At 48.3% G+C, this 27640-nt stretch overlaps 1 protein-coding gene across 1 annotated transcript; it reads left to right on the forward strand.

Annotated features, from left to right (window-relative positions):
* Positions 1–1170: 1170 nt before the first annotated feature.
* Positions 1171–27640, forward strand: LOC144604245 (interleukin-2 receptor subunit beta-like). The gene is made up of 9 exons (XM_078418467.1): positions 1171–1186; positions 1273–1355; positions 7318–7411; positions 10437–10630; positions 13210–13355; positions 14254–14428; positions 19929–20034; positions 21879–21963; positions 24705–27640. Exons 2-9 carry the CDS (start codon positions 1286–1288, stop codon positions 25443–25445), a joined length of 1611 nt encoding a protein of 536 aa, XP_078274593.1. The 5' UTR covers positions 1171–1186; positions 1273–1285; the 3' UTR covers positions 25446–27640.

Here is a 27640-nt window from a genome sequence, read left to right on the forward strand (position 1 = left end):
AGGGCCTGTTTCCACACTGTATCTCTCAACTAAATTCAAGGCCGCTTAAAAAGTGCAGGGGAGATTGTTTGGGCAACATTAAACGTAGGGTAAAACTGGAAAGGGTGTCGGGGGAGGCCGTGGTGAAGATTGTGACTGTGGTCATGGAAGAAGTGGTGGTGGGGAAAGTGGGAGTTGGGAGCAGTTAGATCTGCTTCCTCCACTCAGAGAGAGCACAATACAGCTGGCCCCCAACGCCCCAGCAGGAAAGATGCCGAACTTGAACCAGTTTGTTAAAAGAGCACAATAGCACAGCACTCCTCAACACTACTGGTGCAGTTAATAGATTATACCACTGCAGATAACACTACTCTCAGCAGCACAAGGCCTACCAGTTTAAATTAGAAGCTCATTCCTGGAAGACTATGAAGGTGACAAAATATCTTTATACCCAGAAATGCCGCAGTGATAAGTCTGTTTGCTATCCTCTTTCTCGCCAGAATGTTAATCGGGCAAACTCCAGTCCACTCAGACTAATCTTTGATCTGAGCATGACATTGGCAGCTCCGCCTGGCAGCTCAGTTCTGAAACTCAAGGCTGTTAATGATTACCAGATTACAGTTGTTCTGTGATCCTTATTGATTGCAATCAACTTGGTTTCAGAGTGCAGGCGCCCAGTCGGTTTGATTGCCATATAACTGCACGGGTGCAGGCGTGTTTTTGCAAATGAAACAGGTTAGTTGGCTCTGCTGTTGCCAAGTCCAGAATCTCTCAGGGTGGGGTGGACACTGAGTGATGTTCTCTCTACAATGAATGGGCAAGCTCTTTCACAGTGAGCACGCGGCAAGGGTTAAGGCTTTCTACACAATTGATACCCTCAGGGACAGGTTCAGCAAGAGCTAGATACATATATAATAATATTCTATTATGTAGTAATATTTCCCCACCAGTTGTGTCAAGCGATGGAAAGCCAAGGAGGTACTGTAGATGTCGAAGAAATTATTGGCAATGTGTCATCAACTATACTCAGGGATGGTTTGGGGTGGCGGTTAGAAGCAGAGCAAAGTTCTTGCTACAAATGACCCAACAATTATTCTTGGAAGAGGTACATTGTGTAATGTGTGCGTTGTACCAACGTTGTAAAGCTTATGCTGTCTGGTCCCTCCCCTGTGTGATATTGCTGTCGGCAGATCTGTGGTGCGTCGGAGTAAGACCTTTGTCGCTCGTTCATTCAGAGCCAGTTTGGAAGCTGAGCTCTGGCATTTACTAATCACTCTTCATTTTGTCCGGCAGGGTTGTTGCAGCCATGGCAAGCAGCAGCATGAAGCTCATCTTGCTCCCCTTCCTGGGTCTCATCGTCGAAGCTCAGAACTCAAGTAGGTTTTCAAATTAGTTTACTGCCACACACACACACACACACACACACACACACACACACACACACACACACACACACACACACACACACACACACACACACACACACACACACACACACACACACACACACACACACACACACACACACACACACACCAGGTGCAGCGATATTCCTTGTTCGCGTGACGCGCACAGTAGCACATGCAGTAATGATCAGCACGACAATTTAATCACAATGGCAGAATGGTGCAAGATTGTAGTGCAATCTGAAGTTATGCGCAGAAAATATTCAAGTACAATAATGGAATAGTCGGTAGAGGTAAGAGTACATGACAGTACATGTGGAAGGGTGTGAAAAGGGTGATTGATCCAGTATTTGGGGTTTTATCACCATCAATACAATTAAGTTGCTTCCCTTCCAGTTTTTTTTCTAATCCAAATTCCACGTTGCTTCGAGTCTCCCCTGATAACGGTTTTGATGCCAAGGTTACTTTATAGATAGAGCTCTTAAGGATAGCGGAGTCAGGGGGTATGGGGAGAAGGCAGGAACGGGGTACTGATTGAGAATGATCAGCCATGATCACATTGAATGGCGGTGCTGGCTCGAAGGGCCGAATGGCCTACTCCTGCACCTATTGTCTATTGTCTATAAGTTCCCGTGCAAGCTAGGTAGGGACATCTTCATGGATACGTTCTCTCCTACTGTAGCCTAATATTGATTAGGGAAAAGGAACCACTGCATCAACACACATCGAGCAGGACAGCACAGGAACTGGCTCCACAGCCCAGAATGTCCGTGCTATGGCGAGTCCGGAAACTTGTTCTTTGTTGAAGAAGTTTATTGCGACAGCAATATTCGATTACAAAGGTTTCTTAACAAGATAACGGACAACCATCAAAACTCACTGTCTTCTTCGAAGACGTCTCCGAACTAACTCTTTTCGGGCGCCAAAAGCGCACATGACAACGCTGTCCAATCAGCGATGTCGCTCTCTGGACCAATCCCTACGGTCGCGCCCACACGTGACCTTGCTGGCCAATCTGAGGGTTCGACGACCAGGACCACTCTCTATGGTCGCTACATGACCCCCCCCAGAACCCGAGGTACGGAACCTAGCAGGGAGCCGGATTTCGCGACCAGAACGAGTAAGGAGAGGGGCAGCCTGAACCACAGGAGCCGGGGGTCCCGGACTTGGTGGAACAGCCGGAGCGGGGGGTCCTGGACTGATCGGAACTGCCGGAGGCCGGCCTCTCCTAGGTGGTTAGCCGACCAGGACTGGTTGGTCCGGATCCAAGTGTGCAGGTTTAAGCCTGGACACCGAGACGAGCTCACTCCTGCCGCCCACGTCTAAGGTGAAGGTAACCGTCCCCTTACGCAAAACCCGGAACGGCCCTTCATAGACCCTCTGCAACGGGGCACGATGGGCATCCTTGCGCAAAAATACAAACTCGCAGTCCTTCAGGGAAGGCGGTTCGTGTACTATGGGACACCCATGACGTGAAGTCGGAACTGGGGCCAGGGAACCCACCCGTGCCCGGAGCGATGCTAAGACTGATGGGACTGGAGGCAGCTGGTCGGAGGGGTCCGGAAGCAAATCTCCGGGTACTCTAAGTGGCGAGCCATATACTAGCTCCGCGGACGAAGCACCGAGATCATGCTTAGGAGCAGTCCGGATGCCCAGAAGGACCCAGGGGAGTTGGTCTACCCAGTCCGGGCCTTCTAGCCTCGCACTGAGGGCCGCCTTGAGTTGACGGTGGAACCTCTCTACAAGCCCATTTGCCTGGGGGTGGTATGCTGTAGTATGTTGTAACCTGGAACCGTACAGCTCTGCTAGCGTGGCCCAGAAGGACGAAGTGAACTGCGGCCCCCTGTCGTGGTAATAACCGCCAGAACCCCGAAACGTGCTACCCAATGGAGGGCCAAAGTCCTGGCACAAGAGGCTGCAGAGATATCAGACAATGGGAAAGCCTCTGGCCACCGGGTGAACCGATCCACCACCGTGAGGAAATGGGTGTAGCCCCGGGAGGAAGGCAAGGGCCCGACTAAATCCACGTGAATGTGGAAAAAACGGACCGCTGGGACCTCAAACTCCTGTACGGGGGGCTGGACATGGCGCTGGACTTTAGCGGTCTGGCAGGGAACGCAGGAACGGGCCCAACCAGCTACCTGTTTACGCAGGCCATGCCAGACAAACCGAGCGGCTACTAACGCAGAGGTGGAGCGGATGGACGGGTGCACCAGTCCGTGAATGGCATCGAAAACCCGGCGCTGAAGGGAGGGCGGCACTACCGGCCTGGGACGGGAAAGGGAAACATCACACCAGACTTTTGTGCCTTCCGACCCGCAGGCTACCTGAGCCAACTTCAACCCCGAAGTGGTGGACTGGTATGCCGAGGCGGTATCCGCCAGAAGCTGTGCCTCCGCAAGCTCCTGGGGATCCACCTCGCAGTCCACCGCCGAAATGGGGGAACAAGCAGGTCTAGACAGGGCGTCAGCAACGGCATTAAGCTTACCCGCGACATGACGGACATCGGTGGTAAATTCGGAGATGGCAGTCAGGTGCCGCTGCTGGCGGGCCGACCATGGGTCAGACAATTTGAAAAATGCAAAAGTTAATGGTTTATGGTCTGTAAAGGCCACAAATGGGCGGCCTTCAAGGAAATACCTGAAATGACGAACAGCTAAATAGAGAGCCAGAAGCTCTCGGTCAAATGCGCTATACTTCAGCTCGGCCGAACTCAGTTGCCAGCTGAAAAACGCCAAGGGCTGCCAAAGGCCGCCGACCTGCTGCTCCAAAACCCCACCCACCGCCACGTCAGACGCATCAACCGTCAGGGCCGTGGGGGCGGAGGGGCTCGGGTGGACCAACATGGTGGCGTCTGCCAAAGCTGCCTTAGCTGCTGTAAAAGCCGACTCTGCGGCCGGGGACCATATCAACTCTACCGGTTTACCCGCAAGGCACTGGAAGAGCGGGCGCATGACTCGCGCAGCTGCCGGAACGAACATATGGTAGAAGTTAACCATACCTACGAACTCCTGCAGCCCTTTCACTGTGGTGGGCCTGGGAAATGTGACCTTGCTGGCCAATCTGAGGGTTTGACGACCAGGACCACTCTCTATGGTCGCTACAGTGCTGAACATGATGCCAAATTAAACTAATCCCTGATAGACACAAAACGCTGGAGTAACTCAGCGGGACAGGCAGCATCTCAGGAGAGAAGGAATGGGTGACGTTTCGGGTCGAGACCCTTCTTCAGACTGATGTCAGGGGAGTGGGCGGAACAGAGATAAAATGTAGGCGGAGACAGTAAGACTGGTCAGAGAGCTGGGGAGGGGGAGGGGATGGAGAGAGAGGGAAAGTAAACTAATCTCTTCTGCCTTCAAATGCTCGATGTACCTCCATTCCTTGCAGTTCCATGTGCCGATCTAAAAGCCTCTGAAACGCCACTATCTTATCTGCTTCCACCACCAATCCTGGCAACGCTTTCGAGGCACCTTCCTCACTCTGCGTAAAACTTGCCCCACTCATCTCCATTAAACTTTCCCCCTCTCACCTGAAAGGTATGTCCTCTAGTATTTGACAATTCCATGCAGGAAAAGAATATTCTGACTATCTACACCTCTCATAATGTTATAAACTTCTATATAATTTCCCACCGCCTCTGAACCTCCAGGGAAAACAATCCAACTTCATCCAACCTCTCCTTATAGGTCATTGTTATTGTAATTGATTTTGTTTATTAGCCAAGTATGAAAACAAAACAAGTATGTAAATCATACGAGGAATTTGATTTGCCATACGGTCATACCAAATACGCAACAAAACACGCAACAACGTCAACATTTAACATAGACATCCATCACAGCGGCTCCCCCACATTCACCACTGTTGTGAAAGGCAGTAAGGTCTTATCTTCTTTCCTCCTTTTTCTCCCGTGGTCGGGGGAGTCGAACCATCCACAGTCAGGGCGATTGAAGCTCCCGCAGCCGGCGATCGAAGCTCCCACATCGGGGCGATCGAAGCTCCTGTGGCTTGGGGCTCCCGAAGCCGGTCCCTCACCAAGGGACCGCGAGCTCCACGATGTTAAAGTCTGCAGGCTCCCGTGGTTGGAGCTTCCGAGGTCGATCCCCAGCAAGAGGCCGCCAGCTCCACGATGTTAAGCCGCAGTGCAGACGGACATACGATAAGGAAAAATTTGCATCTCCGTCGAGGAAAGAGATTTAAAAAAGTTTCCCCACCCACCCACCCCCCCTCCTCCACCCCCCACATAATACAAAACTAAAGATGCACTAAAACAACATTTAACTACAGACTAAAAAACAACAAGGAGAGAAAGGGACGAGACGGACTGTAGGCGAGGCAGCCATTGTACGGCACCACCCAGCCAAGCCAAACAGCATTCTGGCAAACCTCCTCTGCACCCTCTGCATCCTTCCTGTAATGGGGTGACCAGAACTGCGCACAGAAATCCAGAAATGTGGCCTAACCAAAGTTTTGGAAAGCTGAAACATGACTTCCTGACTCTTCTTGGTTCCTACTGATGTATGGTCATCGGTATATGAACATACACATTGAAGGAAGGATATCCTCAAGATTCAATCATGGTTCATGATAGGAGGGGATGGTTTTGTCAGGGGAGGTGTTGTTTTGGATTTTTAGTAATGTGTTGGCTGTCCCTGAATCCAGATTGGATTCACTACCTAGGGCGGCACGGTGGCGCAGGTTTAGAGTTGCTGCCTTACAGTGAATGCAGCACCAGAAACCCGGGTTCGATCCCGACTACGGGTGCTGTCTGTACGGAGTTTGTACCTTCTCCCAGTGACCTGCGTGGGTTTTCTCCCAGATCTTTGGTTTCATCCCACACTCCAAAGACCTACAGGTTTGTAGGTAAATTGGGTTGGTAAATGTAAAATTTGTCCCTAGTGTGTAGGATAGTGTTAATATGTGGGGATTGTTGGTCGGCGTGGACCCAGTGGGCCGACGAGCCTGTTTCTGCGATGTATCTCTAAACTAAACTAAACTAAACCTCTTTGGCATTAACTTGTTGCAGCGGCTCATCCAGCCAATGTAGAACTGCCGCAATTTCCATTCCCATCGATTTCTTTCAGCAGTGAATTCCCAAATGCCATCACATTGCTACTTTAAAAATGTGAAGTAGGTTCTTTAATTGTTGAACCTTACTGATAATAAGAACACTACTGATAACTGCAAGAGTCTTAGACCGAGGGACTTGCAATTGAATTTAGAAACCTTTTTTGGTGGAGACCAGACATTTCAGTAGATGGGAGTGAGAGATGGAAAGTCCAGTAGAACCAAATAACTGCAGATGCTGGTTCATACCAAGGATAGACACAAAATGGGGAAAAAGTCTGTTTTCCAGAGATGATGCCTGACCCATTGTATACACTGGAATTTAGAAGGATGAGAGGAGATCTTATCGAAACGTATAAGATTATTAAGCGGTTGGACACGTTAGAGGCAGGAAACATGTTCCCAATGTTGGGGGAGTCCAGAACAAGGGGCCACAGTTTAAGAATAAGGGGTAGGCCATTTAGAACTGAGATGAGGAAAAACTTTTTCAGTCAGAGAGTTGTGAATCTGTGGAATTCTCTACCTCAGAAGGCAGTGGAGGCCAATTCACTGAATGCATTCAAGAGAGAGCTAGATAGAGCTCTTAAGGATAGCGGAGTCAGGGGGTATGGGGAGAAGGCAGGAACGGGGTACTGATTGAGAATGATCAGCCATGATCACATTGAATGGCGGTGCTGGCTCGAAGGGCCGAATGGCCTCCTCCTGCAACTATTGTCTATTGTCTGTTGTCTATTGTTACTTCAAGACCTTGTCTGTATCTTTGATAGAAAGTTCAGATCCTTTTGATTAAGTGTTGAGCAATTGAAGTAACAGACAAACTGCTTTTTCACAGTATCTCATTGTGAACATGTTTTCATTATTGTAGGTACTCTGAACTGCTTGGTTGACTACAAAGCAGCCATGAATTGCACTTGGAAGGACACAAACAACAGCAGCCATGTTAGCCTGCAAGTCTATTTGTAAGCAATTTCCACTGACTATGGGGGATCCATGGGACCTAGTTGCAGTGATATGAAACAGAATGTCATCTCAGAACCCCGATGTCAAATCCATCCTCGACTATGTTTATTATGAGCTGAATTTTCAATCATATTTTGTGTCCTGCTGCAAGTGTTCAGCTTTGAAAAGCTGTCAGCTGGTGGTTTTGCACACTTAGCTGATAAGATTAACGTCGTGAAAACGGTTGGCTTGGGTGAGTTTGATGGAACGTGCAAAAAGAAAGGCTTTACTCTAAATTTAATCTATTGCCTTCCTTGCTGCGGGAATAATTGAAGGACCTCTGTATTGGGAAATTTATTCTTAAGCTGACTTGTTGTGTTGGAACACCTCTGTGAATGTTTGAGTCGAAAGGGAGTTTTACTCTGCATTGCAAAAGTGCTATAACCCGCAATAAGAGTGGAGGAAGGTAACTCCACACTCATCTTTCTGTACCAAGCCCATGCTGACCCTGCCCTACCTGCATTGCCACTGCACTCCACATGTAACGCATGCTGTATGTGCCCAGGAAAGCTTCAGGGGGAGGTTTAGAGGGACCTTTATTCTTTATTTAACCTGTGATCTGGCTTAATTTTGCAGTTCCCCTCCACAGTGAGCTCTTGACAATAGACAATAGACAATAGACAATAGGTGCAGGAGGAGGCCATTCGGCCCTTCGAGCCAGCACCGCCATTCAATGTGATCATGGCTGATCATTCTCAATCAGTACCCCGTTCCTGCCTTCTCCCCATACCCCCTGACTCCACTATCCTTAAGAGCTCTATCTAGCTCTCTCTTGAATGCATTCAGAGAATTGCCCTCCACTGCCTTCTGAGGCAGAGAATTCCACAGATACACAACTCTCTGACTGAAAAGGTTTTTCCTCATCTCAGTTCTAAATGGCCTACCCCTTATTCTTAAACTGTGGCCCCTGGTTCTGGACTCCCCCAACATTGGGTACATGTTTCCTGCCTCTAACGTGTCCAACCCCTTAATAATCTTATACATTTCGATAAGATCTCCTCTCATCCTTCAAAATTCCAATGTATACAAGCCTAGTCGCTCCAGTCTTTCAATATATGACAGTCCCAATTCTGGGAATTAACCTAGTAAACCTACGCTGCACGCCCTCAAGTTCAGTCTCGTTACTCAACTCTCTTCCTCCCTGTTGAATATTAATGCAGAGCCTGCAGGCCCAGTCAGTTCATTAGATCATAAGATCATGAGAGATAGGAGCAGAATTAGGCTATTCGGCCCATCAAGTCTACTCCGCAATTCAATCACGGCTGATCTATCCCTCCCTCCTAACCCCATTCTACTGCCTTCTCCCTGACACCCGCACTGATCAAGAATCTAGAGTATCTATCTCTGCCTTAAAAATATCCACTGACGGCCACCACAGCCTTCTGTGGCAAAGAATTCCACAGACTCACCACCCTGGGATGAGCCTGACTCCTTGCAGCATGGTGGCTTGGTGACTCTGCCCTACTTCAGAGATGTCCTCATTCTTCAGGAAACGGGGCTTCCCCTCTTCCATTATAGATGAGGCTCTCTCTAGGGTCTCTTCTACATCCCGCAGCTCCACTCTCGCTCCCCCTCCCCCTCCCCCCATTCGTAACAAGGACAGAATCCTCCTCGTTCTCACCTTCCACCCCACCAGCCAGCGGATCCTTCAAATCATCCGCCAACATTTCCGTCACCTACAACGGGACCCCACCACTGGCCACATCTTCCCATCCCCTCCCCTTTCTGCGTTCCGCAGAGACCGTTCCCTACGCAACTCCCTGGTCCACTCGTCCCTTCCTACCCAAACCACCCCATCCCTGGGCACTTTCCCCTGCAACCACAGGAGATGCAACACCTGTTCCTTTACCTCCCCCCTCAACTCCATCCAAGGACCCAAACAGTCTTTCCAGGTGAGACAGAGGTTCACCTGCACCTCCTCCAACCTCATCTATTGCATCTGCTGCTCTAGATGTCAACTTCTTTACATCGGCGAAACCAAACGCAGGCTCGGCGATCGTTTTGCTCACACCTTCGCTCAGTCCGCCTTAACCAACCTGATCTCCCGATGGCTGAGCAGATCAACTCCCCCTCCCACTCCCAGTCTGACCTTTCTGTCATGGGCCTCCTCCAGTGCCATAGTGAGGCCCACCGGAAATTGGAGGAACAGCACCTCATATTTCGCTTGGGCAGCTTGCAGCCCAGCGGTATGAACATTGACTTCTCCAACTTTAGATAGTTCCTCTGTCCCTCTCTTCCCCTCCCCCTTCCCAGTTCTCCCTCTATCTTCCTGTCTCCACCCATATCCTTCCTTTGTCCCGCCCCCCTGACATCAGTCTGAAGAAGGGTCTCGACCCGAAACGTCAGCCATTCCTTCTCTCCAGAGATGCTGCCTGACCCGCTGAGTTACTCCAGCATTTTGTGAATAAATACCTTCGATTTGTACCAGCATCTGCAGTTATTTTCTTACACTGCCCTACACCATGTCATCATTGTTGTTGAGTGGACATCAGAAGGAAACGGAAGGGAGTTTGAAGTCCCACCTCAGCCAAGACCGGTAAAGATTGAGGGGGCATCACAGAGGGGCCATACAAAAATCAAGGGCAACACATTAGGGCAGCACAGTGACACAGCGGTAGAGCTACTGCCTGACAGTGCCAGAGACCCGGGTTCAATCCTGACTGTGGGCGCTGTCTGTACGGAGCTTGTACGTTCTCCCCGTGACTTGCGTAGGTTTTCTCCCGAGATCTTCGGCTTTTCTCCCACACTCCAAAGACGTACAGGTTTATAGGTTAATTGGCTTGGTATAAATGTAAAGAACTGTCCGTACTGTGCGTGAAATAGTGTTAGTGTGCGGGGTTCGCTGGTCGTTTTGCGGACTCGGTGGGACGAAGAGCCCGTTTCTGCGCTGTGTCTCCAAACTAGACTAAACATTAAGGGGCGGGCAGCCTAAAATAGCCCTCGTCCATGTTGTGTAAACTAATTACTGTATCTTCTGCCTCTTAGGAGATCGAAAAAATTCTGGAGTAACTGCACATTCACGAGACTGTTGCCTACAGTGGAGGAGGGAAAGTTTCATACTTACTTTTGTACAATGAAGATTAAACACTTTGCACAATTTTACAGCTACATTCTAATTCTTAAATCAAGCAGCCAGGCTAAAAATTTTACTGTCAATGACTTCAGACCTTCTCGTCACAGTAAGTGTCAATTTCATCAGTTCATCAGTGATTGGGGCCGAATTAGGCCATTCGGCCCATCAAGTCTACTCCGCCATTCAATCATGGCTGATCTATCTTTCCCTCCTAACCCCATTCTCCTGCCTTCTCCCCATAACCTCTGACACCTGTGCTACTGCCCTGATGTTTTCTGGTTGAGAAGCCACGAGTCTCTTCACGATCGTGGGCCTCAGGGCAGTCCAGTTCCTGTGGAGCCTCTGTGGTGGGCTTCCTTTGGTTGGGTTCGCCAGGTCCCTCATCAGGTGCTCTCTGAGAGGAACCTTCTTTCCAATCTCCAACATTTTTGTCACCGTTTTGGGGTCAGGCTGATGGAGATAACCCAGCAAGCCAGGTGACGGTCAATCCAGCAGTCATCGGTCCCTGTTGTGGCGTAAATGTTTGAGACATCCCTGTGGTGTCTCATTCAGATGATGAGACAATCTTAAGGTGGTGCAAGATGGCGCCCAACACAGGTGATTATTTGTGTGCTGGCGACAGAAGCAAATCCTGTTGTCAGGCAACTGAGTCATCCCACCACAACCAGAGAGCAGTGCTGAACTACTATCTACCACTTCGATGACCCTCAGACTATCCTTGATCGGACTTTGTTGACGTTACCTTGCCCTAAACGTTATTCCCTGATCATGTATCTATACACTGTAAATGGATCGACTGTAATCATGTATTGTCTTTCTGCTGACCGCAACAAAAGCTTTTCACTGTACCTCGGTACAATGTGACAATAAACGTAACTTAACTAACTAACTAACTAACTAACTAACTAACTAACTAACTAACTAACTAACTGACTGACTGACTGACTGACTGACTGACTGACTGACTGACTGACTGACTGACTGACTGACTGACTGACTGACTGACTGACTGACTGACTGACTGACTGACTGACTGACTGACTGACTGACTGACTGACTACACAACCTACTAACCAACCAACTAACCAACCAACCAACCAACCAACTAACTAAGTAACGAACTAACTAGCTAACTAACAGACTAACTAATTAACTAACTAACTAACAAACATATTACAATCTCTCCACATTTTAAATCTCTACTCCTTACTTCTTACTTTAACTAACTAACTAGCTAACTAACAAACGAACAGACTAACTAACTAACTAACTAACTAACTAACTAACTAACTAACTAACTAACTAACTAACTAACTAACTAACTAACTAACTAACTAACTAACTAACTAACTAACTAACTAACTAACTAACATATTACAATCTCTCCACATTTTAAATCTCTACTCCTTACTTCTTACTTTAACTATGATCACTAAATGTCATTCCCTTCTCATGTATCTGTACACTGTGAATGGTTTGATTGTAATCATACATTGTCTTTCCGCTGACTGGATAGCACGCAACAAAAGCTTTTCATTATCTCGCTACACGTGACAATAAACTAAACTGAATCTAACAGGTGCCAGTATTTGGACCAGAGGCTTGCGTGAGATCTCCTCCTGGCCCCCTAATGAAGGAGTGCTAGTTATGACAAGAGCATATCATAGTTTTACTCACTGGTTGCATTGTGTTTGACCGCACCTGGAGTATTGTGTGCAGTTTTGGTCTCCTAACCTGAGGAAAGACGTTCTTGCCTTAGAGGGAGTACAGAGAAGGTTCACCAGATTAATCCCTGGGATGGCGGGACTTGCATATGAGGAAAGACTGGATAGACTGGGCTTGTACTCGCTGGAATTTAGAAGACTGAGGGGGGATCTTATAGAAACATATAAAATTCTTAAGGGGTTGGAGAGGCTAGATGCGGGAAGATTATTCCCGATGTTGGGGGAGTCCAGAACCAGGGGTCACAGCTTAAGCATAAGGGGGAAGTCTTTTAGGACCGAGATGAGAAAACATTTCTTCACACAGAGAGTGGTGAGTCTGTGGAATTCTCTGCCACAGAAGGTAGTTGAGGCCAGTTCATTGGCTATATTTAAGAGGGAGTTAGATGTGGCCCTTTTTGCTAAAGGGATCAGGGGGTATGGAGAGAAGGCAGGTACAGGCTACTGAGCTGGATGATCAGCCATGATCATATTGAATGGCGGTGCAGGCTCGAAGGGCCGAATGGCCTACTCCTGCACCTATTTTCTATGTTTCTATGTTTCTATGATGTGGAAGTGTTTAATACTGCCAACAGTTGATTGAAATGGGAAGATTTACACCCCTCGGTGTTTTCAATTGTATCTATAATTGCACCAAAAATACATAGATTCTCTCCAATTTTCTCCATTGGAGTTTGTACGTTCTCCCCGTGACCTGCGTGGGTTTTCTCCGGGTGCTCTGGTTTCCTCCCACACTCCAAAGACGCTCAGGTTTGTAGGCTAATTGGCCTGGTAAAATTGTAAGTTGTCCCTAGTGTGTTTAGGATAGTGTGTAAGTTTTACGGGGATCGCTGGTCGGCGCAGACTCGGTGGGCCTAAGGGCTTGTTTCCGCGCTGTATCTCTAAACTAAAGTAAATGACTCTGAACGGAAATCTTTGTGGCAACATTCTGTACCTCTAACTCTGAAATGCTCCTATCTTTCAGTCCAGCTGAAAGCCCCTTGCCACCTGTCCGTGACGAAGAATTCCACCGCACAGAATGTTAATATCTCGTGGCAGGTTGATGCTTTGCATTATCTGAACCAGAAGCTGCAATATGAACTGGAGTACTGGAGCAAACAGACGAAAGAGGTTGGTGACCTTTCCCCGTTATTCAATCTCCAATCCACAAAGCATTTTCACAACGTCCAACGACTTTTGACCTTCTGACTGCACTGTGCTCCGTTAGCCGAAACACGGCCTGTGAGTCATGTGTTTACATTTGCATTTCAGTAGAATTTGCACTGAAATTCACTCCGAAAACAGTAGCAGATTTTTATTGTAACCAGAATTCACCATTGTATTTCGCAGTGACTTCCAACATCAATTCCAGTCGTCACTTTTTTATACCATTTCCCACATTTGGATCAACCAACACCCGTCAAAACTTTGGATGGACACAAAATGCCGGAGTAACTCAGCGGGTCAGGCAGCATCTCTGGAGAAAATGAATAGGTGACGTTTCGGGCCGAGACCCTTCGTCAGACTGAGAGTTGGGGGAAAGGGAAACGAGAGGTATAGACGGTGATGTAGAGAGATATAGAACAAATGAATTAAAGACATGCAAAAAAGTAACGATGATAAAGGAAGCAGGCCGTTGTTAGCCATGTTCTAGGTGAGAACGAGTACGGGCGATGAGACACAACAAGACGACTTTGAAGCTGGTACGACTTGGGTGGGGGAGGGATGGAGAGAGAGGGGATGCAAGGGTTACTGGAAGTTAGAGAAATCAATATTCATACCACTGGGTTGTCCCGCTGAGTTACTCCAGCTTTTTGTGTCTATCTTCGGTTTAAACCAGCACGTGCATTTCCTTCATACACATCAAAACTTTGTGTGGCCTTACACACGCACACACACACACATACACACACACACAGCACATCCATGCCAATTTGCAAGTAAACCTTCCAGTGGTGACTGACTATCCAGGGAGTTCTCTGTCCCACACTATGATTTACATCCTTTCGCAACCTCATTTTCCCTGCAGGATGTGAAGATGAAAAGTCGGGTGAACGATATCCGACATCTGCTCATTGAGAAAGCTGATTTGGAACCAGACTCCAACTATAGAGGACGTGTTCGTGTAAAACCCATACAGTCGCATCTGATTCAAGGACAATGGAGCAAGTGGAGTGCAGAAATAACATGGAGAACAGAACCTGGTAAGTGTATTGTTACTTGAATGCTTTGAATGATGATTTTGACACTCTAATGCCTCACATTCCTGCATCTCCCCATGACTTATTAAGTCTCTCTCTCTCTTGGTGCAGCGGTAGAGTTGCCTCGTGCAGGAAGGAACTGCAGATGCTGCTTTAAACCGAAGAGAGACACAAAAGGCTGGAGTAACTCATTGGGTCAGACACCATCTCTGGAGAAAAGGGATTGGTGATGTTTTGGGTTGAGACCTTTCTTCAGACTTAGAGAAGGGGAAAGGGAAACGAGAAATATAGATGGTGATATAGAGAGATATACAACAGCTAGCGGCTCGCTAGCAGTCTGTTCGTCTTTTTTCCTTTTTTTTTTGTTGTGTGTCGGTGTTGGGATGGTTTTGTTTTTTTTGTGGTTGTGTATGTGTGGGGGGTGATGGTGTGGGTGGGGGGGTGGTGGTGTGGGTGGGGGGGTGGTGGTGTGGGTGGGGGGGTGGTGGTGGTGGTGTGGGTGGGGGGGTGGTGGTGTGGGTGGGGGGGTGGTGGTGGTGGTGTGGGTGGGGGGGTGGGGGAAACATTTCTCTTTTAGGTCTCTTCCTCACGGCGCGGGGTGCGGCTCGGCCGCGGGGCCTAACATCGCCCGGTGCGGCTCGGCCGCGGGACTTTTCATCGCTGGTGCGGCTCGGCCGCTGGACTTAACATCGCCCGGTGCGGCTCGGCCGCGGGGCCTTCCATCGCCCGGTGCGGCTCGGCCGCGGGACTTTTCATCGCTGGTGCGGCTCGGCCGCTGGACTTAACATCGCCCGGTGCGGCTCGGCCGCGGGGCCTTCCATCGCCCGGTGCGGCTCGGCCGCGGGACTTAGCTGCGCACAGCTCGGCCGCAAGACGTTTCAGCGCCCGGTGCGGCTCGGCCGCGGGGACTTCCATCCCCTTGCGGGGACTGTGCGGGTCGGTCGGGGACGAGCTGTCTGTCCGTGGGCGTGGGGAAGAGAGTGGAAGTTTTGTTGCCTCCATCACAGTGAAGGGGTGTTTGGAGTCACTGTGATGGACGTTTGTGTTGGGGTCATGTGTCTTGTGTTCTTTTTTTTTGTGTGACTGCTATGTAGTTTCGTTCGGTACCTTGGTACCGAATGACAAATAAAGCTCTGTTGAACTGTTGAACTGTTGAAGAATCGCAAAAAAGTAACAATTAGAAAGGAAACAGGCCATTCCTCGCTGTGGAGACTAGTTTCAATGTCGTTCTGGTGAGTTACTAGTTTCAATGTCGTCCTGGTGAGTTTCATTGTCTGTAACTCATTTTCACCTAGTCCACAGCTGACTCTCAGTCTGAAGAAGGGTCTCGACCCGAAACGTCACCCATTCCTTTTCTCCAGAGATGCTGCCTGACCCGCCGAGTTACTCCAGCTTTTTGTGTCTCTCTTCACTATTTTGTTAGGCTACCTTAACCATGAATCAAACTTAAACCTTTGCATAATCTCCCTTGGTTTTGGGTTGAAGCGATTCATCAATAAATCCACAAATTCTTTAATCTTCTATTACTGGCTCTACAGGCTCAGTGGGTTTCTTAAGCATGGTAACTACCACTGCACCAATTAGAATAGATCAGCTTATTTTCACCACTGATATACTCATGACAAAGACATTTGATAGTAATCTGCAATCTTCCTCTCGTGTCTGGCTTTTGTCTACCAAACACTGCCACCGAGTTCATTGTTCCAGCCTTTTGCAATTCCTTATAGTTCTCTTTTTTTTAAAAAAAGCAGATATTTGTTAGACTTAAATTTTTCTATCTGAAAAAGAGCTTCTCTTTGGTCCTACAAGACGTCAGGTACAATTTTCCTTATTGCCAGCATGTTATATTTTAATTTACAAAGAGGAGAGGTTGCATTTTGTCCCTTAAGTAAGTTTTTTTCATCAGACATCCGGAACTGAGATCAACAAGATGGCATCTGCCAAAGATTGAAACAGTGACTCAAGATAAGCCCCTGAAGTACCGTGAGCCCTGTTGGCTTGTAATAGAATAACTATCAGCCGTATTTTACTAAATAAGTTGTGCTTATTACTAATTGCCCCAACACATCTGGGAGCATTTGATGGGCAGTGTAAAGATCGTCGCTTATATTTGACTGTTGAAATTGGGATTTGATAACAGAAATTTATAATCTGAAATTTATTTTAGAAATGTTTAAATAGAGTCCTTGCCAAATGTAGTTCAGAGTTTTGGCAGATTGCTTCCACATCCGTTGAGCTTCACACAGTATCCAGGGACATCCTTCACAGTGAATCCCAGAATTCTGATGTGTCAGTTTCTCGCCTTGATCCGATTAATAATAAATACACGTTCAACAGTACACGGTGGCGCAGCGGTAGATTTGCAGCCTCACAGCGCCAGAGACCCAGGTTCGATCCTGACTACGGGTGCTGTCTGTACGGAGTCTGTACGTTCCCCCCCGTGACCTGCGTGGGTTTTCTCCGAGATCTTCGGTTTCCTCCCACGCTCCAAAGACGTACAGGTTTGTAGGTTAATCAGTTTGGCATCAATGTAAAAAAATTGTCCCAAGTGTGTGGAGGGTAGTGTTAATGTGTGGGGAGACATACATCTAACCCCCTCACCCTGAACACAGGAAGGCACAGATGTGGTTCACAGTCTCAACTTCAGTCGGCAGCATCCCTAGATTATCACAACGGGTGATACTTTTTCACATATGCTGTGTTCCTATCATATGTGACTCCTTCTGATGACGTGACTGCCACCTTATTCCCTTGTCTGGACACCACTGTGTATGGCTGTGGAAAGAAGGGTGTCTCCATTTTGCTTCTCTCCTCATAACTTTCTCTCCTCACGAGCATCTCATCTTCTACATCACATCTGATGGTCTGGCACCTCATCTGCCATCGCATCTGATGGTCTGGCACCTCATCTGCTGCCATCACATCTGATGGTCTGGCACCTTATCTCCTGTCATCACATCTGATGGTCTGGCACCTCATCTGCTGCCATCACATCTGATGGTCTGGCACCTTATCTCCTGTCATCACATCTGATGGTCTGGTACCTCGTCTTCTGCCATCACATCTGATGGTCTGGCACCTCATCTGCCGCTACATTTGATGGTCTGGCACCTCATCTCCTGTCTGCATTGAGCTTTGATGCCCCTTTCTTTTCTGCACAATGATCTTTCACTTCTTGGACATTTATCATGTCACTAGCCCATGGTATCTTGGTACGGATTTTCCTTCCAAAGAGCAATTCTGCCGGACTCTTCCCTGTTGTGATGTGTGGTGTATAGATGCTGCTGCATATGTTAAGAGCAACTTTTTCACCCAGGGAGTTGTGACTGTGGAATTCTCTGCCACCGAAGGCAGTGGAGGCCAATTCACAGGATGTTTTCAAGAGAGAGTTAGTTCTTAGGGCTAACGCAATCAAGGGATATGGGGAAAAAGCAGGAACGGGGTACTGATTTTGGATGATCAGCAATGATCATATTGAATGGCGGTGCTGGCTCAAAGGGCCGAATGGCCTACTCCTGCAGCTATTTTCAGGATCGGTTCCTGTGGATTGGAGGATAGCTAATGTTATCCCACTTTTTAAGAAAGGAGGGAGAGAGAAAACAGGAAATTATAGACCAGTTAGTCTAACATCAGTGGTGGGGAAGATGCTGGAGTCAATTATAAAAGACAAAATTGTGGAGCATTTGGATAGCAGTAACAGGATCGTTCCGAGTCAGCATGGATTTACGGGGAAATCATGCTTGACTAATCTTCTGGAATTCTTTGAGGATGTAACTAGGAAAATGGACAGGGGAGAGCCGGTGGATGTAGCGTACCTTGACTTTCAGAAAGCCTTCGACAAGGTCCCACATAGGAGATTAGTGGGCAAACTTAGAGCACATGATATTGGGGGTAGGGTACTGACATGGATAGAAAATTGGCAGACAGAAAGCAAAGAGTGGGGATAAATGGGTCCCTTTCAGAATGGCAGGCAGTGACTAGTGGGGTACCGCAAGGCTTGGTGCTGGGACCGCAGCTATTTACAGTATACATTAATGACTTGGATGAAGGGATTAAAAGTAACATTAGCAAATTTGCAGATGACACAAAGCTGGGTGGCAGTGTGAACTGTGAGCAAGATGCTATGAGGTTGCAGGGTGACTTGGACAGTCTGTGTGAGTGGGCGGATGCGTGGCAGATGCAGTTTAATGTGGATAAGTGTGAGGTTATCCACTTTGGTGGTAAGAATAGGAAGGCAGATTATTATCTGAATGGTGTCAAGTTAGGAAAAGGGGACGTACAACAATATCTGTGTGTCCTAGTGCATCAGTCACTGAAAGGAAGCATGCAGGTACAGCAGGCAGTGAAGAAAGCCAATGGAATGTTGGCCTTCATAACAAGAGGAGTTGAGTATAGGAGCAAAGAGGTCCTTCTGCAGTTGTACAGGGCCCTAGTGAGACCGCACCTGGAGTACTGTGTGCAGTTTTGGTCTCCAAATTTGAGGAAGGATATTCTTGCTATTGAGGGCGTGCAGCGTAGGTTTACTAGGTTAATTCCCGGAATGGCGGGACTGTCGTATGTTGAAAGACTGGAGCGACTAGGCTTGTATACACTGGAATTTAGAAGGATGAGAGGGGATCTTATTGAAACATATAAGATTATTAAGGGGTTGTACACGTTAGAGGTAGGAAACATGTTCCCAATGTTGGGGAAGTCCAGAACCAGGGGCCACAGTTTAAGAATAAGGGGTAGACAATTTAGAACAGAGATGAGGAAAAACTTTGTCAGTCAGAGAGTTGTGAATCTGTGGAATTCTCTGCCTCAGAAGGCAGTGGAGGCCAGTTCTCTGAATGCTTTCAAGGGAGAGCTTGATAGAGCTCTTAAGGATAGCGGAGTCAGGGGGTATGGGGAGAAGGCAGGAACGGGGTACTGATTGAGAATGATCAGCCATGATCACATTGAATGGTGGTGCTGGCTCGAAGGCCTGAATGGCCTCCTCCTGCACCTATTGTCTATTGTCTATGTTTCTTGTGTTTCCAATCGTTGCCTACTGCTTGGGCATTTCTCTTCGTCTGCTTTAGAGATTGGTTCTGACATTCCACTTCTCCATTAGCTTGCGGCCACTTTGGTTTGACTTTGTGATGGTACGCATCTGTGATCTTCATGTCGCCAGCAAACATCTGAGAAATGAACTGAGGCCCACTGTCTGAATATAATGTCACTGGTAGACCGCGTCTTGCGAAGATTTCCATCAAAACTGCTGCAGTCTTTTCCGATGTTGTCGACTTCATTATCGCATACTCATAATTTCTGCTGCAGTGATCGGTCACAAATGGTATAGACTCTCCTGATGGGAGTGGGCGTAGAAAATCTACAGCAACATCTTCCCATGGTCCTGCCGGTAACATTGTGCTTCAATCCCGGCTGATCTATCTCTCCCGCTCAACCCCATTCTCCTGCCTTCGCCCCAAAACCCCTGACAGTAAAATGACAATTGTATTTCATTCTCTTCTTTCTTTCAAAGATCCAAACAGTGCATCAATAAAAAGCAACCTGCTGTGTGTGGTGGTCGCACCTCTCCTCTTGGCGGTCATCATTTTCATATCACTCTATCTCAAGCTTCCATCACGGTGAGTACATCCCTTTTGCAGCAGTTACGATGACAGAAATGGTCACACCCCCTCTCCCTATTGTCTCTGAACTGGTGTCACTCTCTCCCCCACTGTCACTCTCTCCTCTGTCACTCTCTCCCCCACTGTCACTCTCTCCCCCACTGTCACTCTCTCCCCCACTGTCACTCTCTCCCCCACTGTCACTCTCCCACTGTACTCTCTCCCCCACTGTCACTCTCCCACTGTCACTCTCCCACTGTACTCTCTCCCCCACTGGCACTCTCTCCCTCACTGTCACTCTCCCATTGTACTCTCTCCCCCACTGTCACTCTCCCACTGTCACTCTCTCCCCCACTGTCACTCTCTCCCCCACTGTCACTCTCTCCCCCACTGTCACTCTCTCCCCCACTGTCACTCCCCCACTGTCACTCTCTCCCCCACTGTCACTCTCTCCCCCACTGTCACTCTCTCCCCCACTGTCACTCTCTCCCCCACTGTCACTCTCTCCCCCACTGTCACTCTCCCACTGTCACTCTCCCACTGTACTCTCTCCCCCACTGGCACTCTCTCTCCCCTACTGTCACTCTCTCCCCCAGTGTCTCTGGAACAGATGACAGTCTCTCCCAACACCCCAGTGCCACTGGCAACAGTTTCCTGCATCCGTCTCCCCGTCCACTTCCCCCAGTGTCACTGAAGCTGGAGATATTGTTTCGCGAGGTTGTGTGACTGCCCTCCACATGTGTGAAGGGATCTGGTATTCCAATAACCCCTTGTGTGGGACATTTCTTTGGACATTTCTTTGCCCTCTGTTTTTATGGCTTGATGCCCTGTTGTGCTTGTGCAGAAAACAAAGTGCTGGGGGAACTCAGCGGGTCGGGCAGCTTCCGTGGAGGGAAATGGACGGGCAATGCTATTGATTGGGACCTTTCATCGGACCAAAATGTCATCCGTCCATTGCCCTCCGCAGATGCTGCCTGGCCTGCTGAGTTCCTCCAACACTTTGTTTTTTGCTCAGGATTCCAGCATCTGAAGTTCTCTGTGTCCCTGTGCCGCACTTGGTGAGAAGCAGTCTCTGCAGTTCCAACACCCATCGGCACCAAAGCTCTTTCCCCAAGGCTTGGGTACTGTCCCTCGGTATTTGAAAACTATTTTACATTAAAGAAATAAAGCATTGCATTAATAAAGTAACCTTTACACCCAAAGCACTTCACAGCGTCTAAAGTAATGTTTGCAACAGAGGTAATGAGCAGCTAGTCTGTGCATTATTAGAAACAAGGAACTACAGATGCTGGTTTACAAAGGACACAAAATGCTAGAGTAACTCAGTAGGTCAGGTAGCATATCTGGAGAACATGGGTAGGTGATGTTTCGGGTCGGGACGAAGAAGGGTCCCGACCTGAAATGTCACATATCCATGTTCTCCAGGGATGCTGAGTTACTCCAGAACTTTGCCTCCTTCTGTGCATTATTAAGTTGCGCGCAGAACATTATGATATTGGGAAAATGCTCTAGTTTAATAATGAATCGTGAGCAGTAAATTGTGGTCAGAGCATGAGACTGACTCCCCAATCCTTTCGAGCCGAGACCTTTAGACCTGTGAGCCTTTAGATTTGTCTGAAAGAACAGATGTGGCCATGGTTTAACATCTCTTCTGAGACCCAGCACCTCTGATGCCTCAGTGCTCCTCAGGTTCTACCTCCTTCAGTACTGCACTGTGGGGTCAGTGGGACCATTTGTGCTTGTCTTTGCAGTCTTCTAATTCAGAAGTGTGAGTTTTACGATCACTTACTTTGACGTATTGCTCATCCGAAAGATGTAGATCAAAGACGTTGACACTTGTTGTAATTTCTGCCCCTTTCTAGTGTTGTAAGTAAAGTGTGGATTCATATTCCAAACCCCGCCTCCTACTTCCAGCCTCTCTACAATCAGCACAATGGAAACTTCAAGGTACAGACATTAATGCTCTTGACTGAAGGTACACTCCCTCAATTTCCCCCAAAGCTCCATTGTCCAAGGATTCATGCTGATGGAACTGGGAAGAGTCAAACTCCTTGTCCCATTGATCCAACCATTGGCGCTGGTGAGGTGGCTCCGGGTTTAGCAAGGGAAACAAAAGCTTTTGGGCTTTGCTTTTGCATTTCTAATCGCTGCCCAGTGATCCCTGCACACACCTGAGTAGCAGGTGAGGCCGCCATCGGGGTGGCCAAGGACATAGTTCACAGGGAGTGACAGACGGTGCATAACATTGCCAGCAAAACCATCAAACTCTAGACAACTGGAGGATGAGGGGTGATCCTATAGAGGTGGACAAAATCATGGGAGGAATGGATCGGGTAGTTGCACCGAGTCTCCTGCCAAGAGTGTGGGGAATCGAGAACCAAAGGATATAGGTTTAAGGTGAGGGGGAGAGATTTAATAAGAATCCGAGGGGTAATTTTTTCAAGCAAATGGTGGTACTTGTATGGAACGAGCTGCCAGAGGAGGTAGTTGAGGTAGACAATAGACAATAGACAATAGGTGCAGGAGTAGGCCATTTGGCCCTTCGAACCAGCACCACCATTCAATGTGATCATGGCTGATCATTCTCAATCAGTACCCCGTTCCTGCCTTCTCCCTATACCCCCTGACTCCGCTATCCTTAAGAGCTCTATCTAGCTCTCTCTTGAGGTAGGTATTATCGCAACGTTTAAGAAACATCTAGACAGGGAAAATGTATAGGACAAGTTTAGAGGGATGTGGGCCAAATGTTGGTAAGTGGGAATAGTGTAGATGGGACATGTTGGGTGGTGTGGGCAAGTTGGGTGGAAGGGCCTGTTTCCATGCCGTCAGACTCTATGACTCCAGGACAACACACTATCACACTGACAGACCATCAGAGGGTGCACAACACACCTTCCTGCTGACGGTGAAACGATTAAACAAGACACAGTACACTGTCACACTGACAGACCATCAGATGGCACAACATACCTACACACCAACGATGAAACTATATACAGTACACTGTCACACTGACACACCATCAAATGGTACACAACACACCGATACACTGAAGGTGAAGCAATTAAACAATATACAGTACAATGTTACACTGACAGACCAACGGATGGCACAAAAAACACCTTAACACAAACGATAAAACCATATGCAGTGCACTGACACACTTGCAGACCATCAGATTGTACACATCACCTGTGTGGCACGGTGGCGCAGCGGTAGAGTTGCTGCCTTGCAGCGCCGGAGACCCGGGCTCGATCCCGACTACGGGTGCTGTCTGTACGGAGTTTGTACGTTCTCCCTGTGACCGTGTGGGTTTTTCCCGAGATCTATGGTTTCCTCCCACACTCAAAGATGTACAGGTACGTAGGTTAATTGGCTTGGTGCATGTGTAAATTATCCTTAGTGTGTGTAGGATAGTGTTAATGTGCAGGGATCACTGGTCAGCGTGGGCTCAGTGGGCTGAAGGGCCTGTTTCCACGCTGTATCTCTAAACTGAACATGATGCCTACACACTGACAGCGAAATGATCAAACTGTATAAAATGCATTGTCACAGTGGCAGACCATCACATGGTGCAAAACACACCTTCACACAGACGGTGAACAGTGAAACCGTCACTCTGACTGGCCATCGAGGGGTACACAACACACCTTCATATTGAGCAAATCAATCAAACTCTAGATAATACACTCTGATATTAGTAGAAAAAATTACAGACTGTAAGTAACATCTTCTTTCATGAATTGATGGTGGGAGCCTTCACACTCCCATAGATGAACATTAATAACACTACTGAAGATAGATACAAGAAGGCTGGAGTGACTCAGTGGGTCAGGCAGCATCTCTGAAGAAAAGGATGAGGTGACATTTCGGGTCGAGACCCTTCCTCAGACTGAGAGTCAGGGGAGAGGGAATCTTTAGGTATGAAAAAGGTACAGAATTCTTTGGAATCTGTGGAATTCTCTGCCTCAGAGGGCAGTGGAGGCCAATTCTCTGAATGCATTCAAGAGAGAGCTAGATAGAGCTCTTAAGGATAGCGGAGTCAGGGGGTATGGGGAGAAGGCAGGAATGGGGTACTGATTGAGAATGATCAGCCATGATCACATTGAATGGCGGTGCTGGCTCGAAGGGCCGAATGGCCTCCTCCTGCACCTATTGTCTATTGTCTATAGAACAAATCAGAGTCGGCACCGATAGCCAAGGAGCCCACAATGGTCCATTGCTGGCTGTGGGGGAGGTGATAACATAGGGATACGAGCAGTGAAACTGGCAGGACGACTGGGGTGGCAGGGGGATGGAGAGAGAGGGAATGCAAGGGCTACTTTGAAAAACACTTCTATTGTTAATGCAGATGTGGGTGGGTAGTAGGGGTAGGTTTAGTGGAGATGATTCCAAAGTGGTGGGAGGCAGTTCAGTTTATTTTATTTTATTGTCACATGTACTGAGGTACAGTGAAAAGCTTTTGTTGTGTCCTCACCAATCAGCGGAGAGACAATACATGGTTACAATCGAGCCGTTCACAGAATGCGGATAAAGGAGACGATGGGGTGGGGGTGGGGAAGCACGCCGAGACGCCCAAAGCTGGCACGGGAACACTAATGACAATGGGCCAAAGAGATGCTGCTGGTGGGGATAGTACAACAGGGAAGGACTATGATGGGCTGAGTAACCTTTGGTTTCTCTTTCAGGAGTGGATCCACAAAAACCATGCAAGCGTTCAACATAACAGTTCTGGGTCATGCCAAGAGGTGAGGGAGGTGAAGAGGGTGCCTGAGGGCAGTGATGTCACGGTCATCCTGAATCCTTGGGATGAAGCTGTGTCTGACATCTCTTACCTGAAGCCCATCCTAATCAACCAAACCTCCACCTTCGACTTGGACACCAAAGCTAGCCTTGAGACCGAGTTCAGCAACCCCTTCCAGCACCCTCAGGAGTACTGCAATAATGATTCCACGCTGCTCTCTCTCATACTCCAGGAGGAGCAGGGCGTGTCTGAGAACTGTGTGGTGTGTCACGATCCATCCCATGGCACCTTCCTGGCCACTGTGCCACAGGAAGAGGATGGAGGGTACAGCTACAGTGAAGAGTATTGCACCCTTGCCCATCCCGACAACGGCCAGGGTCTAGTCCCTGCAAAGATCGAGCTCCAGCTCAAAGTGGCCAACAAGTGCCAGGGGGAGAAAAGGGAGGTGGCTGAGGACTTGCCCGTGACCGACGATCCGTACTCTACCTGCCCGGCCGTAACCGAGAACACAGAGTCTGCACAGGAAGACTGCGCCGGCGAAAGGCCCAGCATGACCGCTGCTCAGGGTCAGTCGCCAGCTGGACTCTCAGAGCCACCAGCAAACATTAAAGAGCCCTCCCGCACACTCGCCACCCCTGACAACTCTGCTGTGTCGCCTACCGCCCTGTCTGAGATTCTGATCTGATGGCCAACACTGCACACTTGCAACGTCCTGAGTGGGGCTGGAATTATTCCCAGCATCTATGAAGGATGGGCTGGCCACCCGGTCGAATGATTGACTGGAAGACGGACATATTCCAGCGGTTGGGAAGTCGCAGGAGAGCATTTGTTTGTTGAGCAATTATTTGGTACCTTGTGCAAATAGCTCGGTGTATTAAAGCAGGGTCGTTATTGTTGGTTAACAGTGAGATTAAAGTGCCACAGTGCTGCTGTTAAAGTACTGGCGATTTGTGGATGGACAGAAAACAGAGGAGTAAGCATCAACAGGACAAGGGGTCACAGTTTAAGGATAAGGGGGAAGTCTTTTAAGACCGAGATGAGAATGTTTTTTTTCACACAGAGAGTGATGAATCTGTGGAATTCTCTGCCACAGAAGGTAGTTGAGGCCAGTTCATTGGCTATATTTAAGAGGGAATTAGATGTGGCCCTTGTGGCTAAAGGGATCAGGGGGTATGGAGAGAGGGCAGGTACGGGATACTGAGTTGGATGATCAGCCATGATCATATTGAATGGCGGTGCAGGCTCGAAGGGCCGAATGGCCTACTCCTGCACCTATTTTCTATGTTTCTGTTTCTAGGATATTTTGTGCTGGGAGACTATACTCCAGGAGATGTCTTGGCCCTGATGCCTTGACTGCTCACGTCATATTTCAATGATTTGGATGTGGGTTTGAGGTCTACTAGAACCAAATTGTTTGCTAATACAAAACTGGATGGCAATGTGCGCTGTGAGGATCCAAAGGAGTTTCAGGGGGTACAGATAGTTTAGATGCGAGGGCAAAGACAAGGTGGATGGCATTTAAAAAAAGGAGAGTGGTAGAGAAACAAGGAGCTGCAGATGCTGGTTTACGAACAAAGGCCGAAAAGTGCTGGAGCAACTCAGCGACCCAGCAGCAACCCTGGAGTACATGATGTACATGATAGGTGATGTTTTGGGTCAAATCCTTCTTCAGACTGAAGGAAAATAGTATGCTGGCTTTTACTACAAGAGGACTTGAGTATAAGAGAAGAGGCATCTCTCTCCAATTATATGGTTCCCTGGTGAGGCCACGTCTGGAGTAGTGTGTACAGGTGTGAACTGAACTAGGGAAGGTGATAGAAGGACCCCTAGGAACCTGATAGAAACCTGAGGCGTACATGGTGGGTATATGGAACGAGCTGCCAGAGGAGGTAGTTGAGGAAGGTACTATCGTAACATTTAAGAGACATTTGGGCTGGTTTAAAGCCATGCGTGTGCAGGGGAGACCAGTGTAGATGGGGCATGTTGGTTGGCGATGGCAAGTTGGACTGAAGTGCCTGTTTACATACTGTATGTCTGTGATTCTATGAGGAGTGCAGTGAAGGCTGACCAGACTGACTCAGGGGATGGCGGGGTTATTGGACGAGGAGAGGGCAAGTAAACTGAACCACAATGCTTCTGGATTTTGCAGAAAGCGAGCTGATCTTTAGATAAGAACCAGCCACACTCCTCATGCTGCTTGGCTTGGCAGATACAGAGATGGTGTTTCCCTTTGATGGCGTTTAAAACCAGTTAGGGGGATGACCATTGTGGAGGGAATGGGAGTGATTCTTTGGAGTTCATCTCCCATGTTGGCTCTGGAGATTTATTCTTTGGACTTTGGAGATACAGCGTGGAAACAGGCCCATTTGGCCCACCGAGTGCACCTCGACCAGCGATCACCCCTTACCCCAGCACTATCCTGCACACTCGGGACAATTTACAATTTACAGAAGCCAATTAACCTACGAACCTGTACATCTTTGAAGTGCGGGAGGAAACCGGAGCACCCGGAGGAAATGCACGCGGTCACAGGGAGAACGTACAAACTCTGTGCAGACAGCACCGGTGGCCAGGATTGAACCCGGGTCTCTGGCGCAGTAAGGCAGCAACTCTACCGCTTCGCCACCGTGCCGACCATTCAGTGAGCATATTGCAGCAGAAATTGATGGGTTGTTTGATATGGTAATTTAGGGTTATGGGATTAGTGCAGGATTAGTGCAGTGTTGCTGAGGTAACATGTTAGCATTGGTCACATTGAATGGAGTGGCAGGGCGAGGGAAAGAATATCTGTAAATAGCTACTTCTTGAATGAGTTGCTGGTGTTTGCAAGATGCTCAGCTTGCTTTGAACTTTGTTTATATAAAATATTGACTGCTGTTA

The sequence above is a fragment of the Rhinoraja longicauda genome, chromosome 21, assembly GCF_053455715.1.
Source record: "Rhinoraja longicauda isolate Sanriku21f chromosome 21, sRhiLon1.1, whole genome shotgun sequence".
NCBI classification, from domain to species: domain Eukaryota; kingdom Metazoa; phylum Chordata; class Chondrichthyes; order Rajiformes; family Arhynchobatidae; genus Rhinoraja; species Rhinoraja longicauda.